An 18957-nucleotide genomic window follows, 5' to 3' on the forward strand; every position below is an offset into this window, starting at 1 on the left:
TAGGGATGTGAGTTTGGGCTAGATACAATTCAACTTGTTAAGAAGTCTGAATATCTTGTGCATATCTGGTCCAATGGTTGCGTGGACCTTTGCTTGCAATCATTATTGTGTGGACCATATTTTGTCTACTGTAAAATAATATACACTGTATTCAGGAATGTACATTATTTTTGTTCTGAGTGTACATTATTTGTATAATATACATTCACTACAAAAATAATGTACATTTAGTATATTAAAAATGCACTTTTTGTTATGGTCCACATAATATTGTATGGACCACAGTCCACACAATAATTTGCCCTTTGCATCACTCTCCTATAAATATATCTTGTGCATAATGAAAAAAACAAATCTCTCTCTATTCTCGAAATTTTACCAAACGCTTTTGTTTTTCTTTTTTTGAATGCTACTAGCTCTATTAGAATGTAGTATTTTTCTCAATCTACTGAAACACAAAGAGCCAATAACGCCTCCACTGAGACTCGAACTTACAACCTTCCAAATGAAAGTCCAACTCGGATACCATTAGACCACATAGTCCTGGTAAGTGTTCCTTTGTTTAAATTCATTGAAAACGATATATTTGAGTTCTCAAATAATAAACTTGTTAGAATTTATTGTATTATAAAAATTAACGCATGCTTCAACTCTCTTAACATTCTCGGAAGTAAGTTAATCAATTTTAAAAAAATTATGAGTGTCACGGGTCTAGAGGTATTCATGAATTATCATGGACTTAGAATTTGAAAATAACTTTTCGAATAAAAGTTCCCTTTACTGCTAACTACTTCGATCTTGTACACACATATAAAGAAGAGTTGGTTCAACCTTTACATACCTTTTATTAGGCTTTCGTAAAAAACATGTTTGCATTGATGTTTATTCTCCGACCACAAGGTCGTCGTCAAACATTAAGGAAAAGAAGAGAAGAATTTTGTGCTAATGCGCAGTATAATATTACTTGCTTTTGTTTTAGTATGGCTCCTTTATAGCAATGATAAACAAAGTGTCTTTGTTTTCAAAAATAAAAAATAAAGTGTCTTTATTAATAATAAAGACTAATAAGTGTGAACGAATGACTAGTAAGTCTCTGTCTCTTATCTGATATGTTGTTTTCAAAATTTTGAATTTTCAATCTCAAGGAGCTTCACGCTTGGATCGGACAGAGCATCGGAAAAGATGTAAATCATGATAACTTAGTTTAATGTTAGATAAACTTTATCCTTGGTCTATGCAGTCCTTATTTTTTTTATAGGTAATTGATCTCAACTTCATCCGACTACACTACTGGAAATTCTGAAATTAAATCAAGTCAAAAGCCCGACCACTTTTGGTATCCAGAAAAAACCCTTATTGCTATTTTCGACCATTTTTTGCTTTCAACTTGATTTAAAATCACTTTTAGGTGGTGGGAAATTAAATAATTTCAAGTAGTGCTAATTCAGAACACGTCTTTAGATTCATGTAGATCACCAATTATGAAATCAGTTCATCTATCAAATCCTAATCTTCCTGTGCCAAGTATTTAACAACTTGTACATGAACGGTTTCAAACTTGTTAAGAATCAAAGATGTTTTCGCCATTTCATTTCCTCTTATTTTTTACTACTACCCTAGTCTATGCATACTCCGATCTTGACACTCTGTTGAAGCTCAAAGCCTCTTTGGTCGGACCGGGAAGCTCGGAGCTCGGTGATTGGGTCGCCGGCAACTCCTCGCACTGTTTTTTCTCCGGCGTTGCATGCGATCAGGATTCACGAGTCATTTCTATAGTCATATCCGCTGTTCCGCTCTTGGGCTTCCTCCCGCCGGAGATTGGGCAGCTGGATAGCCTTTTAAACTTGACTCTCGCCTCCGTCAACCTTACCGGTGAGCTTCCATCAGAGATGGCGAAACTCACGTCCATTAAAGCCATTACTATCTCAGACAATTGGTTCAGCGGCCATTTCCCTGGAGAAATCTTGCTCGGCATGACGGACCTTCAAGTGTTGGATGTTTACAATAACAACTTTTCCGGTAGACTTCCTCGTGAATTGGTGAAGTTGAAGAAGCTGAAAGTTGTCAATCTCGGAGGAAATTACTTCACCGGAGAGATACCGGAAATATACTCTAACATTTCGAGTTTACAGACTTTAAAGTTACAAGGAAATAGCCTCACCGGAACTATACCGGCAAGCTTGGCTCAGCTTCAGAATCTTCGTGAGCTCTGCCTTGGCTACTTCAATACATTTGAAAGTGGCATTCCATCAGAATTAGGCTCCATCACCACACTTGAATTGCTTGATCTTAGCCGATGCAACCTTTCCGGTGAAATTCCTCCAAGTCTAGGGAATCTAAAGCAGCTACAGTTTCTGTATTTGTACGGGAACAGCCTGACAGGTCATATTCCACCGGAATTAGGCTCCATCACAACACTTGAAATGCTTGATCTTAGCGAATGCAAGCTTTCTGGTGAAATTCCTCCAAGTCTAGGGAATCTAAAACAGCTGCCCTTTCTGTATGTACCGGAACAGCCTGACAGGCCATATTCCGGCGGAGCTCTCGGGTTTGGAGAGTTTGGTGGAACTGGACCTTTCAATGAATAATATGATGGGAGAAATTCCTCAAAGTTTGGGTGAGTTGAAGAGCCTGGTCGTGATAAAGTTGTTCAAAAACAAGTTCCAAGGCACAATTCCGGCGTTCATCGGTGATCTACCCAAACTAGAGGTTTTACAGGTTTGGAACAACAGTTTCACATCCGAATTACCGGTAAACCTCGGACGAAACGGCCGATTGAGATATCTGGACGTTTCGTCAAACCAAATCAGCGGCAGAGTACCGGAAAATTTGTGTATGGGAGGGAAGTTGGAAGCTCTAATTCTCATGGAAAACAATTTTTCTGGACCGATTCCTCAAGACCTGGGCGAGTGCAAGTCCTTGTATGTGATTAGTGTTGAGAAGAACAATCTCAATGGAACCATCCCGCCTGGGTTCTTCAATTTGCCGTTGCTTAGTCAACTTTATCTCCAAGACAATTACTTCTCCGGCAAGCTTCCGACCAAGATGCTTGCCAAGAATCTCACAGATCTTGTTCTTCACAACAACAGGATAAGTGGCGAGATTCCTCCGGCATTGGGAAATTTAGAGAACCTCTGGAAGTTATCCCTCCACTCCAACAGATTCTCCGGGAAAATTCCAAATGAAATTTCACATTTGAAAAAGCTGGTGACCATGGATTTAAGCAGCAACAGTTTAACAGGTGAAATTCCAGCCTCAATTGCCCAGTGTACACAGCTGAATTCATTTGACTTGAGTGCAAATAATCTAACCGGAAAAATCCCAAAGGAAATCTCTTTTCTGGGGCGCTTGAATGCACTCAACTTGTCCAGAAATCTACTCACTGGTTCAATTCCCAATGAACTGGGGCTAATGAGAAGTTTGACTGTCCTGGATCTTTCTTTCAATCATCTTTCAGGCCTGATACCCACAAATGGACAGTTAGCATTATTCCATAACCGGTCTTTCTACGGGAATCCAAGACTCTTCTATTCACCTCCAAGCTCATCGCCGCCAGTGTATCACAACAACCATTTTTGGACCTCAAAACTGCTAATTACTGCCTTCATTTTTTTGACTGCAGCAGTATTTTTTTTTGCGGTTGCATGTTTAATGCTCACTCGAAGACAAAAGATCATAAAATCCAATAATGCTTGGAAACTAACAGCATTCAAGAAACTGGAGTATAAAGTAGATGATGTTGTTGAGTGTTTGAAAGAGGAAAACATAATTGGGAAAGGAGGAGCAGGGACAGTATGCAAAGGCTCCATGCCCAATGGTGTCATCATAGCAATAAAGAGGCTAGACAGGCGAGGAACTGGGCGTTGTGATCTTGGTTTCTCTGCTGAAATTAGAACATTGGGGAGAATCAAGCACCGATACATTGTTGGATTACTTGGGTACGTATCAAACATAGATACTAATTTGTTGTTGTATGAGTACATGCCTAATGGGAGCTTGTCGGGGATATTGCATGGGACGGAGGAAGGAGCCAATTTGCTTTGGGAGATGCGGTTTCGAATTGCGGTGGAAGCGGCAAAGGGGCTATCTTACTTGGACCATGATTGCTCACCTCCCATCATTCATAGAGATGTCAAGTCTAATAATATTTTACTCAATTCGGATTATATGGCTTGCATTGCTGATTTTGGGCTGGCCAAATCCTTCAACAATGTTGGAGTTTCCGAGTACATGTCCTCTTGTGTTGGCACATTTGGTTACATTGCACCAGGTCAGTATGAATTATAGATATGGCCATATTTGATAAATGGTTGTTAGCTGTTGACTGATTGGGTTAATTAGATGGTACAACTAGTTAATAATCAGTATTGAAAAAATCGCGCCTAGGCGCTAAGCGGTCGGCCTCCTAGGCGCTCTAGGCACCCACCTAGGCGTTCTAGGCGCCTAGCGAATTTTTCAACATTGTTGATAACAATAGCTGATTGTTGAAAGGTGTTTGGTAAATTAGTTATTTGCTGATAACTGTTTGGTATAATTTCTTTTCTCAAAAAGCTAATTAAAAGAGTTGATTTGAGCAACTTTTTAAATTTTAGCATTTTGAAGTTACAAAAAGCTAATTAACCAAACACTTATATTGATTTTTTAACCAAGTTAGACAATTAATAGTGGTCAAATAAATTAAAATTGACAAACTATTTTACCAAACAGGGTCATAAACTTGATCGATATCCATACATTTATTAAAAAAAAGATATATAATGGAGTGTTTGGTAAATAGGTATTAGCTGTTTGGATTAATGAGTTCGACTAGTTGATAATATTCATTGTGATTGTAGAAAAGTGTGGTAAATTAGCTGTTAGCTGAGTTGATTATATGCAAAATGACTTTCTCAAAAAGCTAATCAAAAAAGCTACTTTGAGCAGGTTTTTGAATTTTAACATTTTGAAGTAATAAGTTGTTATAAAAAACTAATTAATCAAACACTCATATTGATTATTTAACCAAGTCAAACAACTAATTAATAGTGGATGGTCAAAAAGTCAAAATTGACTGATAAAGCTAAATATGCTAACCAATGGGCCAATATCTATTTAATATTAATGATAGCTATGTTGTTGTAAATATTTTGTTAATATATATACATATGATTTGGTAATAGTTTTTTCTCAATGGATATGCAGAATATGCAAGAACTTTGAAAGCTAGCGTCAAAAGTGATGTGTACAGCTTTGGAGTGGTGTTATTGGAGTTAATCACTGGTCGTAAGGCGTTGATTAAATTAGATGATGAAGTGATCAGTCTCGTAAGATGGGTAAAAATGAACATCTCAAAGCTAGGCCAACAATCAAATGATGAAGATTGCAACATATTAGCTTTGGTGGATTCAAGACTGAAGGACTACTCAATTGCAAGTGTGATTAGCATGTTTAAAATTGCAATGTTGTGTGTGAGGGATGAGAGTGATAGCAGGCCAACTATGAGAGAAATTGTTCACTTGTTTACACTGCATTCTCATATATCCCACTAAGTATGGCCTCGTATCCATCCTCTCTTCAAGAATTCCTATTAAGTAAGCCGATGCCAGTTTTCTGACCTAAGTAGTCGACACTTAGCTAACACAATTGGTCGGAAAATAAAGTGAAAAGCTTTAGGACTTGGAAGATAGGGTGTTTTTATTGCTTTGAGAATAAAGATGAATTTGTCCATCACAAGCCCTTGTCAGGGTATTATATCACCCAAATTACCAATTAATGATTAAGACTACATATGGAAAATAAATCACCCAAATCATGGATATTAGTTACAAGTTGGTATTCTAACTCCAGAATAAAAATAAAAAATAAGACAAATAAACTCTATATCCTAAAGGTGTCATTTCAAAGAATAAATTTCATGGAAAGTGTTAGTTTTAATTGTCACAAGATGTGTTGGGCGTCGGCCGGGTCAGCCAAGTTCAGCCACCTTTGCTCAATTCGAGATGTGACGTTGTGGTTTACCATGGAGGGATGTAGTTAAATAGTTAATGTCCACTTACTTATCACCAATTGGTTTTAAGAAGGATATGACAACCAGATAATCAAAGAACTCCGTGGTTAAGCGTATTTGATTTACAAGATGTGTGACCTACTGGGAAATAAGCATAGTGCAACGTTGAGATCCAACAAAATAGCCACAAGTCTGTTGATTGCAAGGCACGAAATAAGAAGAAAAGTGGTTCATAGACACTGATGCGGTGTTGAAAAGGGCACCTTCAAGACTACTTGAAGGTGGTAAATAACTTGAAGGTGGTGCGCATCAGTGTCAATGACATTGGAACAAATGTGTTGGGTTGTGGTTCATTGGTTGAGATCCAATCGTGAGTTATTTACCAGCTTCAAGGCTACTAATGTTGAAAAGGGCACCAATAAGAAGAAATGTGGTTATTGACACCGGTGCAACTCAACATGTTTGTTCCAACTTCCAACCATGAGTTATTTACCACATTCAAGACTACCAATGGTGAGAAGGTTTAAATGTTTAACTTTGCTGCCAAGCATTTTGTGCTCAGATGGCATGTAGTGACTTTTCATATAAAAGGCCATGCGATCGAACCTTAGTGGAGACGGTATTGACTCTTTGTGTTCCAACGAGTCTTCTATTTGGGTGTCTTCCAATCTTTGAAAAGGTAGACTTGGTTATATTAATTTTAATTCTTTCCATAGGTTAATTAACTTGAACTACATTTTTAAATTCTAAATTAATGTTAATCACAAATGTAAAGTTTGTTTTGGAGCAAAACTAACAAGAAGAACTCTTTTTGAAATCAATTGAAAGCAAAACATAATCCCTTGAATTAATGCATAGCAATGTATGTGATTTAAATCAATACAAACACAATTTGACAATAAATATTTTATTACCTTTATTGATAGCAAATGATACTGATATGTGTATTTGCTTAAAAGTAAAAATGATGTTTATATATTCATGCTTTATAAGAATGAAGTGAAAAACCAACTTGACAAAAAAATTAAGGCGGTTAGAAGTAATCGAGGTGGTGAATATGAACACCAATTGGTGATTAGTGCCCCAAAAATGGTATCGTACATGAGTGTATGATACCTTATTCACCTCAATCAAATAGTGTTACTAAACGTAAAAAACACATATTGAAATGGATGATGAATGAGATGTTGATAAGTTCATGTTTACCCAAAAATATGTGGGGTGAGGCAATTTTGTCAAGCAGTTACCTTTTAAATAAGGTACACCACAAGATATTTGATAAGATTCCTTACAAGTTGTGGAAAAGGTAGGAGACTTTCCCATCAATACTTGAAAGTGTGAGTGTGTCTTGCAAATGTTATGCACAGAACAATAGTGGTATTCAGTTATTAGTGAACGAGTCTCATAACCAAGATATACATAAGAACATGATTATTCAATCGAGAAATGCATTATTCTTTGAAAACGTATCTCCATATATGTACAATGAACGACCTAATATGTCAAAATGAACATTCAACGAGGCTATGTATAATGAAAATGGGAGTGTGGACATGAACCCGAGCTCAAGCCTTGACGCAGTGAATGAGCTAGGATTGAAAAGTATTTTGGTCTTGATTTTCTGACATATTTGTTTAAGTATAATAGTAATATTCTAACTTTTTTATTAGAAAATGACCTGAATTTTCTAACTTGTATGTTAAAAAATAAGCCTCAAACTTATGTAGAAGTTGTGACTTTTACTGAATGACCAATGTGAGAGAAGGTTATAAGAAGTGAAGTTGAATTTATTTTTCAGAATCATACTTGGGAACTAATTGATTTTATTCCTTTAGGATTTAAACCTTTCAAGTCCAAATGGGTCTTGAGACAAAAGATGAAATCAGATGGTTCAATTGAGAAGTATAATACCAGACTTCTAATAAAATGTTACAAGTAATGTAAGCGTCATGATTACTTTGATACGTATACTTATTCCTCCATGATGAGAATAAACAACATTATGATGATACTTGTGATAAGCGCTAATGCTTAGTACTTTTAGGTGCACAATTGATATCAAACTCATATAATTTCATGTTAATTGGATGCTAAGTATGTGCTTATTTGATTCCTTTGTGTCATTTAGATGATTTGGAGACATTAATTGTAACATCATGTAAATTGGAACTCAATTGGATGTGTTTTGGAGTCATCTTGGCACAAAGACCTGTTTCGGGAGTCATGAGAGGTCAAGAAAGTGAAAAAAGAGTGAGTTGAAAGGGACCCAAAGGAACAAAGGGGATGAAAAAATATTCATTTGGAAGTGAAGATCATGACTCACACTAGCATTCACGCTGTGAGTGCCAGTGTCACTCCATTCTACTCTGCATTTTTCTCTTCTAGGCTACGTCTTGGTATTTTAAGCATATCTAAGCGTAGGAATGTCCAAATGAAGTGTTCCAACTTCATTGGAAATATATTTCAAAGTGCTACAACTTCTATGAAGACAAAAAAAGTATAGTTTTAACGTCTACAAGGTGAAAAATGGCATAGAAACTAGAACTACTGCGCAGAGTGGAAAGTCATGGTCACGGTCACGGCGTGTCACCGTGACCTCTGGAACCTACGAAATGTGCTGAAAAGTCATGGTGGAACTCACACTCACACCGTGAGTCCCATCGTGACCACGGGTCCAGAATATGATTTAACTTGTATTTTTGGCGCGATTTGAGGGGAATAAATGGCCTTAAGTAGTTATTTTTTTAGGGAACTTTTCATTCTCCACTCTCTCTGATGTTTTCTGGGAGAGAAAATCACTCCAAACATTTCATTTGTGTAATCAATACAACTATGAAGAAGATTCGAAGAACAATTTCATATTTCATCTTGCAATTTGCATATTTATAATTTACTATAGTTCTTAATCCAAGCTAAGTATTTCCTGTTTCGTTTGCATCTTCTTTCTTCCAATTGTAATTGCAATGTCTCTTGTTTGAATTAATGCATTCATTTGCATTCCTAGAATGCTTAGCTAGATTCAATTAGGGATTGGATTAAGTCATCTTTTGTGATTAATGTTATGTGATTGAATTGTGCTATGAGCTAGTGTAACAACTTGATGATGGCTCTAGTTGTCAGCTTGGTGGTTTGTATTGACTTTTGCATGGTTGTGGCCGAATTATGCAAGAGGTACATGGAAAAGATGTTGTCACTATGAGAATAGAGCAATATCATAGCCACATCTCTCACTAATCAACTCACCTTTAAGAAAAGAGGTTTAGAAGGAGATGTGGACACCACATTTGGATTGGGTCAATATGGATTCAGGTTATCATATCTTAACATGTCAGTATGGATGGCTTGCATTGTAGATTTTGGGCTGGCTAAAACCTTCAACAACGTTGGAGTTTCCGAGTATATGTCTTCTTGTGTTGGCACATTTGGTTACATTGGTCAGTATGAATTCTAAACTTGATCAATATCCATATATTTATTAACAAAACAGGGTTGATGGGTCGTATTTTCTTACGATAGGTAGATTGTGTTGGGATGAATCCCGGATTATGTCGTTCTCAAGGGATGACCGCTCGGAGTTACCCCTAAGTAGCTAATTTTGCAAATTACCAACATTGATATTGTTTGATAGCATGTCACACGCACACAATAGAATAACGTCGTAGTGAACTAAAGAAATGAATGCTAACAAATAATAATCAAATGAAAGATAAGTAGGGTTGAATTGCTTGGTGTGGATGAAGATGCTTAGGGGATCATTTGACATAGGGAAAGAGGATGCCATTGCTAAGTCTAGGGAGTGGCTTACATCCTTTCGTAACTTAGACTACTAGGACTTTGTTTAGGTTTCACCTAAACCTTTTCCTCGAATACCTTGCCTTCAACTCCTTCCCAACCAAGCCCCGTAGGGTTCCTTGAGCTAGGAAATGCTAAGGATGGGAGCTTGGATTGACCTAGCATAGGTCAATCCCTCAAACACCATAGGAGGTGATCAAATTCCTAGGATACAAACAAGTCAATCCCCAACAACAAGACATAGAAGCAATGCAATCAATCAATCCCTAATTTAAAAACTAAGTCATAGAAGCATCATCAACACACACTTCCACAATCCAAACCCTAACTAAGCTAGCCTGCAATAGACATGGAAATCATAAAAGCATTCATAGATCTAAACCTAGCAAAACAAATAGAAATGGAAAGATTAGAAATAATACCCAAAGTAGATTAGGAAATGAAACAAGTCTTGCAAGATCTCATGAAATGGAGTTTGTCAAGTTCTTCCTTCAATCAATCTCTCAAGAAACTAAGCTTGAATCTACTCAAATCTCTTCAACAAAGTGTTTTCTCTCTATTTCTAAATGCTAAGCTATCAAATTCTCTCTCTAAAATTGTAAGCCCTCCAATAAATCTGATCTAAAACAACTTAAATAGCCTCCCCTTTCAATTCCTTCTACAGCCTCCAACGCCCGGACAACGTGCGTTGTCCAGGAACTAACGTCGCCCAACGTGCGTCACAACCACGTTGTACTGTACGTAGAACTTTCTGGAAATCAGCCCTGTTTTTGTCTCTCCACAACGCACGTTGCAACATGCGTTGTGGTCTCGTGGCTTGGTCCTGGCTTGTCTTCTTATCCCGCTTTCATTCTGGTTGTGCCACTTTGCCTCGTTTAAGCCCGAAACTTACCTAAAAACCTGCAAAACATAAAGTGCGGTGGTAATTTACAGTTCAATGCAAAACATAGCTAATTGCCACAATATTGCTACACAAAGGATTGCTTTTAGCCTAGAATTTACCCTAAATGGACCTTAAAAGTGTGTGTCTCTGACACTTATCAAGGGTGTTTGGTAAATAGCATGTTAGTTGATTGGGTTTAACTAGTTGATTGCATTAGCTGATTTTAGAAAAATATTTGGTAAATTGACTGCTAGTTGATAACTGATTACACTTTGCTTCTGCCAGCTTCCAGGATGCGCGTTTTTTTAAAATAAATTTTCATTGATTTGAGTCTTTGATATAGATTTGATCAACGACTCAGATCTCACCGCATGTTTCACCTGAGACCTCCTTATTATTATTATTATTATTATTATTATTATTAGATTTGCAACAATATTGCTACTTCATTATGAGATGCTAGATCAGAATTATGCTAATAGTTTTATTTCAAAATGTTAATTTTTTTTAAAGATAAAATGTTTAATTTTAATATATAAAACAAATAAATTTAAATTTTATGAAGATATCCTTTTTAGTCTTTTTACCTTTATCAGCTTATCAAAACGCTAATTTTATCAAACACTTTCAATCATAACAAGTTCTTAAAGTTTTTTAGCTTTCAACTCCTGGCTTGAAGCTTTTCAACTTTCAACTCCTAGCTTAAAACTTTTCAACTTTCAATTCCTAGCTTAAAGCTTTTCAGCTAAGTTTGCCAAACAGAGCCCTAACTGTGAAACAAGCTCTTAACTAGATTAAACATTCAATTGGGTTTAATCCGTTCCGTTACAAACATGAGTCTATTGTTTTATTATTTAATTGGATTGAGTAAAGTCGATTTTATGGGTTGATTATCATCCTCCGGAAGGTTCTCTCAAAGAGAGCCTTAATTGACTGGATAGCTACCGTGTTCCTGCCTTCCTGGGTTGCTCCTTCAGCTACGGCTACGGCCAACGGTATTTAAGCCAACGGTATTTAAGTCAAAGTCAATGGAGACTACGGAGTAATCCATCCCAAACATTCTGTGATATGGGAGCTCTTGGAATTGGAGATTTAATGTTTTAGAAAGAAAGAAGTATATTGTACTCAGATGGCATGTAGTGACATCTCCCAAATAGGAAGTCATGAGATTGAACATCAGTCGTTGTTGACTCTTTGTACCTTCAATAGATTGAAAAAGTTGCCCGCATAGACAGCTCAACGGGTCATAGTGGTGAAAGTTGGATAAGAATGACCAGAGATCGAATCTCACCAGCAGCAGTGTGGGAGCAACCTCTCAAAGTGAGGGGCCTCCTTGTGCGCATTAAGCAAAGGTCTAGCATTTGTGGTTCATGTCCAGTTAACCTCTCAAAGTGTGTTGGGGTTCAACCTTTCAAAGTGAGGGGCCTCCTTGTGCGCATTAAGCAAAGGTCTAGCATTTGTGGTTCATGTCCAGTTAACCTCTCAAAGTGTGTTGGGGTTCAACCTTTTAGAAAGAACAGATGGAGTATGTTTAAACAATACTCCGTACTATATTGTAACTGAGTCAGTAACATTAAAAAATAAAAATAAAAATTGCACCACATTATACGGAAAGTGAACAATTTTTATGCCGCTAACAATGGGGATAAATCAAATCATCATTAACTTTCTATATGCTAAAATCAACCCCATTTCTTCACCCAACTTGAGAATTAACTGAATAAGTGTGAACATATGACCTATAAGTCTCTGTCCCTTATCTGATATGGTTTTTTAAAGAAAATACTACATATATTCTCACTTTTTACTCTCATTTTCTATTCCCTCCCACATATCTTTGATATAAACATTTTCTCTGGAACCTACATGATAAAAATATCATATCATTGTTAGAGACTGGAACCTACATGATAAAAATATCATATCATTGTTAGAGAGAGTAGAAATTTTTTTTTTTATATTACAAATAAGGAAAGGGGATACCTATACAACCTATGCCTATAACGAGACTCAAAACCTAGACCTTCCACATAAGGGAGCAATCCGATACCAGTGGACCACAAACCACCAGTAGAGAGAATAAAATTTAAAAATACATGTAATAGAACTCGTTTTTTTTTTTTTATAAATAATTAATCCCAACTTCATCTGACTAATTCAGAACCCAGTCTTTAAATTGATGAGGTAAATCATTAATTATAAAATCAGTCCATTTGTTAGATTCTAGTCCTCATATGCCTGCTATTTAAAAACTACTGAAACAGCGTACACATGAACGGTATCAAACTTGTTGAGAATCAAAGATGTTTTCTTCTCCGTTTCATTTCCTCTTATTTTTTCCGACTATCCTAATCTATGCATACTCCGATCTTGACACTCTGTTGAAGCTCAAAGCCTCTTTGGTCGGACCGGGAAGCTTGGAGCTCGGTGATTGGGTCGCCGGCAACTCCTCGCACTGTTTTTTCTCCGGCGTTGCATGCGATCAGGATTCACGAGTCATTTCTATAGCCATATCCGGTGTTCCGCTCTCCGGCTCCCTCCCGCCGGAGATTGGACTGCTGGATAGGCTTTTAAACTTGACTCTTACCTCCGTCAACCTCACCGGTGAGCTTCCATCGGAGATGGCGAAACTCACGTCCATTAAAGCCATTACTATCGCAAACAATTGGTTCAGCGGCCATTTCCCTGGAGAAATCTTGCTCGGTATGGCTGACCTTCAAGTGTTGGATGTTTTCAATAACAACTTTTCCGGAAGACTTCCTCGTGAATTGGCGAAGTTGAAGAAGCTGAAAGTTGTCAATCTCGGAGGAAATTACTTCACCGGAGAGATACCGGACATATACTCTAACATTTCGAGTTTACAGACTTTAAATTTACAAGGAAATCGCCTCACCGGAACTATACCGGCAAGCTTGGCGCAGCTTCAGAATCTTCGTGAGCTCATCCTTTGCCGCGACAATACATTTGAAAGTGGCATTCCACCAGAATTAGGCTCCGTTACCACACTTCAAGTGCTTGATCTTAGCGAATGCAACCTATCTGGTGAAATTCCTCCAAACCTAGGGAATCTAAAACAGCTATACATTCTGTATTTGTACGAGAACAGCCTCACGGGTCATATTCCGGCAGAGCTCTCCGGTTTGGAGAGTTTGATGCATCTGGATCTTTCATACAATAATATGATCGGAGAAATTCCTCCAAGTTTGGCTGAGTTGAAGAGCCTGGTCGGGATACACTTGTTCAGAAACAAGTTCCATGGCACAATTCCGGCGTTCATCGGTGATCTACCCAGACTAGAGGTTTTAGAGGTTTGGAACAACAATTTCACATCCGAGTTGCCGGTAAACCTCGGACGAAACGGCAGATTGAGGAAGCTTGACGTTGCGTCAAACCAACTCAGCGGCAGAGTACCGGAAAATTTGTGTATGGGAGAGAAGCTTGAAGATCTAATTCTCATGGAAAACAATTTTTCTGGACCGTTTCCTCAAGGCCTGGGCGAGTGCAAGTCCTTGTATGAGATTCGTGTTGAGAAGAACAATCTCAATGGAACCATCCCTCCTGGGTTCTTCAATTTTCCGTTGCTTAATCTACTTTATCTCCAACACAATTACTTCTCCGGCAAGCTTCCGACCAAGATGCTTGCCAAGAATCTCACAGATCTTGATCTTCACAACAACAGGATAAGTGGCGAGATTCCTCCGGCATTCGGAAATTTAGAGAACCTCTGGAAGTTATCCCTCCACTCCAACAGATTCTCCGGGAAAATTCCAAAAGAAATTTCACATTTGAAAAAGCTGGTGACCATGGATTTAAGCAGCAACAGTTTAACAGGTGAAATTCCAGCCTCAATTTCTCAGTGTACACAGCTGAATTCCATTGACTTGAGTGCAAATAGTTTAACCGGAAAAATCCCAAAGGAAATCTCTTTTCTGGGGCGCTTGAATGCACTCCACTTGTCCAGAAATCTACTCACTGGTTCAATTCCCAGTGAACTAGGGCTAATGAACAGTTTGACTGTCCTGGATCTTTCTTTCAATGATTTTTCAGGCCTGATACCCACCAATGGACAGTTAGCATTTTTCGATAACCGGTCTTTCGACGGGAATCCAAGACTCTTCTATTCACCTCCAAGCTCACCGCCGCCAGCCTATCACAACAACCATTCTTGGACCACAAAACTGATCATTACTGTCTTGATTTTGGCTACAGCAGCAGCAATTTTATCTGCTGTTACATGGTTAAGGTGCACTCGAAGACAAAAGATCATAAAATCCAATAATGCTTGGAAACTAACAGCATTCAAGAAAGTGGAATATAAAGTAGATGATGTTGTTGAGTGTTTGAAAGAGGAAAACAAAATTGGGCAAGGGGGAGCAGGGACAGTATACAAAGGCTCCATGCCAAATGGTGTCATCATAGCAATAAAGAGGCTAGACAGGCGAGGAACTGGGCGTTGTGATCTTGGTTTCTCTGCTGAAATTAAAACATTGGGGAGAATCAAGCACCGATACATTGTTGGATTACTTGGTTATGTATCAAAGATAGATACTAATTTGTTGTTGTACGAGTACATGCCTAATGGGAGCTTGTCGGGGATACTGCATGGGGCGAAAGGGGCCAATTTGCTTTGGGAGATGCGGTTTCGAATTGCGGTGGAAGCCGCAAAGGGGCTGTGTTACTTGCACCATGATTGCTCTCCTCCCATTATTCATAGGGATGTAAAGTCTAATAATATTTTACTCACTTCGGATTATATGGCTTGCATTGCTGATTTTGGGCTGGCCAAATCCTTCAACAATGTTGGAGTTTCCGAGTACATGTCCTCTTGTGTTGGCACATTTGGTTACATTGCACCAGGTCAGTATGAATTCTAAATTACCCGTCCGGACTTAGCTCAATAAGTAGGTAAGTGTGAGATTATGTTTAAAGTGGGCAGATCCCTTATGCGCACTGGTATTTAGACTTGTCTAATGAGTCATTGAGTCACCGTGATTTATATTCGGCAAATTACCGTGCACCAAGGTGCATAATGCATTGTACACCCTAATGGGCTGTTTGGTTCTCGGAATAGGCCTAGAATGACATAGCATTCCTAATAATAGACATATTCCTCTGTTTGGTAACCACTTGTACTCCAGGAACATTGTTCTCGGGAATAACCTATTTCCCTTGCAAGGGGAATAGAGATTTCTGGGGGGCCCTGATTTTAGGCTATTCCTGAGTTCTCAGGAATAGCCTAAAGTTTTTATTTCCTATTTTACCCCCCAATTAAATTTATTTCCTATTTCACTACCACCGCCGCCGTCTCCACCGCCACCACCATCACTGCCACCACCACCAACACCAACACCCCAGCACCGCCACCACCATCGTCACTGTCGTCGCCGCCACCCGACCACCGTCACCGCCACCAGCACCACCAACACCACACCACCACCACCACCACCATCACCACCACCACCATCGCCACCAACGCCACTGCCGCCGCCACCAAACGCCACCACTACCACCACCATCGCCACCAACGCCGCTGCCGCCGCCACCAACGCCACTGCCACCATCGCCACAATCACATATTTTTATAAGGGTATTTATGTCTTTTAAAACATATTTCATTTCTATTCCTTAAATCAACCAAACACTGTAATATAATTCCTAAAGTCTATTCCTTCTACGAACCAAACAATATAATACAATTCATATTCTATTCCTTGCATATTCCATTCCTTATGGAATAGCATTCCTATTACCTCAAAATTCATTCTGTGAACCAAACGTGCTATAAGAGTGTATGTGTATTATGTTAAGAGTTTATGTATATTACGTTAGGAGTTTATGTGTATTATATTAAGAGTTCACATATATTATGTTAAGAGTTTATGTGTATTATGTTAAAAGTTTATGTGTATTATGTATTATGTTAAGATTATGGCCATGTTTGGTAAAATATTAGCCTATCAGTCAATTTTGACTTATTTGGCCACTATTAATTGTTTGACTTAGTTAAAAAATCAACTCCAAAATGTTAAAATTCAAAAAGCTGCTCAAAGAGCGCGCATAATGCATTGTGCACGATATAACAATTGTTCAATTAACTTTTTTAGAAAAGAAATTATGTACCAATTAGCTTTTTTTAGAAAAGAAATTATGTACATACACAAAGAAATTATGTACATACAAAACATGAGATTTTGATGGCGCATAATGCACGATCTATTACAATGTAGTATATGTTCATATATAACTTCTCAACCTACTGAAACACAAAAAAACCAATAACACCTCCAATGAGGCTCAAACTCACAACCTTCTAAATGGAAATTCAACCTAGGTACCATTAGATCACATAGTCTTGGTATTAACAAAAGATATATAATATCTGTTTAATATTAATGATAGATATGTTGTTGTAAATATTTTGTTAATATATATACATATGATTTGCTAAGATTCAATTCTTAATGGATATGCAGAATATGCAAGAACTTTGAAAGCTAGTGTCAAAAGTGAGGTGTACAGCTTTGGTGTGGTGTTATTGGAGTTAATCACGGGTCGTAAAGCGTTGATTAAAGTAGATGATGAAGTGATCAATCTCGCAAGATGGGTAAAAATGAGCATCTCAAAGCTTGGTCAACAATCAAATGAAGATTGCATCTTAGCTTTGGTGGATTCAAGACTGAAGGACTACTCAATTGCAAGTGTGATTAGCATGTTTAAAATTGCAATGTTGTGTGTGAGGGATGAGAGTGATAGCAGGCCAACTATGAGAGAAGTTGTTCACTTGTTCACACTGCATTCTTACATATCCCACTAAGTATGGCCTCCTGTCTGTCCTCCCTTCAAGAATTCAAATGGAGTTATCTTTCACTTATAATTTATTATATTAGTCCTGTTTGGTAAAATAATTAGTCTATAGGTTAATTTTGATTTATTTGACCACTATTAGCTATTTGATTTGGTTAAAAAATCAATATAAATGTTTGGTTAATTAGTTTTTTGTAACTCCAAAATGCTAAAATTTAAAAAGTTGCTCAAACCAACTTTTTCAATTAATTTTTTGAGAAAAGAAATTATACCAAACAACTATCAGCTAACTAATTTACCAAACACATTTTTATAATCAGCTAATGTTATTAACTAGTTATACCCTCTAATTAACCCAATCAGCTAATATGTTACAATTATTAACTAACAACCATTTACCAAACAGGACCATTGTGTTTGAGTTGATATTGATTGCATTAATTATCTTGGTTATATTGCACCCTTAGTATTTTTAGTCTTTACAAAGCATGAATTCTAAACTTCATAATTATTCATCCACTAACTAAATATAATACATATTTAATATTAAATGATAGGTATGATGTAAATATTTTGTTAACATTATGAACCGACTACAAAACGAATGAAAATAGATAATCCATATTAAATGATAGGTATGATGTAAATATTTTGTGAACATTATAAATCGGCTACAAAACAAATGAAAATAGATATAATGCATGTACAGTTCAGTGTTTATGCATGTTATCCTGAGCAACTACTCAAGAGTGGGTAATTGTAGCAGTAGCACTCCCCATGAGATTATTTATATAATTTTATCTATCTTAAACTAGTCTTTTATCCATATCTTTACCCTTGAATGAATGTTATAATCTAGGCTAGAAAGTATGAAAAATGAGGGTGTTACAAGTATGGACAATGCAAGTTGTTCTACCCTAGTCTCCTCGCACAACGTAAATTATACGAACCTAGCCCCATTGTTAACAAGGTTGTTAAAACTACGAGAAAACATAGGGTATGAGTTTGATTCGGGGATTTTGTTTTGGAGCGAAATTCTAGAAAAGTACCAAGAGGGGGGAGGGCAGTCCACCAACTAGTGGGGGCACCGCCCGGCTCCCCAGTGGTGGCTGACGTTGGCCGGCCAGTGCAAACCTCGATTGACTAGAGTGAACCGACCAACGGAAAAGTATTTCAGCATAGCGCTATGTGGACCTCTCGCCCCTCACCCAATCGGTGAAGCTATTCACCGTCGGTCGAACGGCTCGTGCCTAGTTTGGCCTGCCATGGCGGACGGCCAGGGGGATTCAATAGGCAAGCATTTGTTCATGACTTGCGGCCTCAAGAGTAATATAAAAGGATGGTGTTGTCTAGTTCAAACCATCATCAACTCTGATCTCGTTCGACTTTCTTCACTTTGAATTCTCCTAGTCAACTGTGCAACATGTCTTAGTGGTTGGCAACTCCCAACTAACTGAACATTCTGTATGTGATCAATCCACCTTGTTTGGGC

General features: G+C 37.7%; 1 protein-coding gene and 1 pseudogene across 2 annotated transcripts; both read left to right on the forward strand.

Moving 5' to 3' along the window:
* The first annotated feature begins 1546 nt into the window (after nt 1-1546).
* On the forward strand, nt 1547-17536 carry LOC109150409 (annotated as a pseudogene).
* On the forward strand, nt 12925-17557 carry LOC109150628 (receptor protein kinase CLAVATA1-like). Of its 2 annotated transcripts, XM_019298604.1 has the most exons (3): nt 12925-14492; nt 14709-15518; nt 17135-17557. In XM_019298604.1, exons 1-3 carry the CDS (start codon nt 12965-12967, stop codon nt 17473-17475), a joined length of 2679 nt encoding a protein of 892 aa, XP_019154149.1. In that variant the 5' UTR covers nt 12925-12964; the 3' UTR covers nt 17476-17557. The 2 variants fall into 2 exon arrangements, with proteins under 2 accessions (XP_019154149.1, XP_019154148.1); XM_019298603.1 differs by having other exon boundaries at nt 12925-15518.
* Nucleotides 17558-18957: the final 1400 nt, after the last annotated feature.

The sequence above is a fragment of the Ipomoea nil genome, unplaced genomic scaffold, assembly GCF_001879475.1.
Source record: "Ipomoea nil cultivar Tokyo-kokei standard unplaced genomic scaffold, Asagao_1.1 scaffold2279, whole genome shotgun sequence".
In the NCBI taxonomy this organism is placed as follows: Eukaryota; Viridiplantae; Streptophyta; class Magnoliopsida; order Solanales; family Convolvulaceae; genus Ipomoea; species Ipomoea nil.

What these genes read in the sequence shown, in the direction of transcription:
- LOC109150628 (XM_019298603.1), top strand. Translation starts at nt 12,965, where the DNA reads ATGTTTTCTTCTCCGTTTCATTTCCTCTTATTTTTTCCGACTATCCTA. An exon ending in ATTTGGTTACATTGCACCAG is followed by an intron (nt 15,519 to 17,134) that starts GTCAGTATGAAT and finishes ATGGATATGCAG; the next exon opens with AATATGCAAGAACTTTGAAA.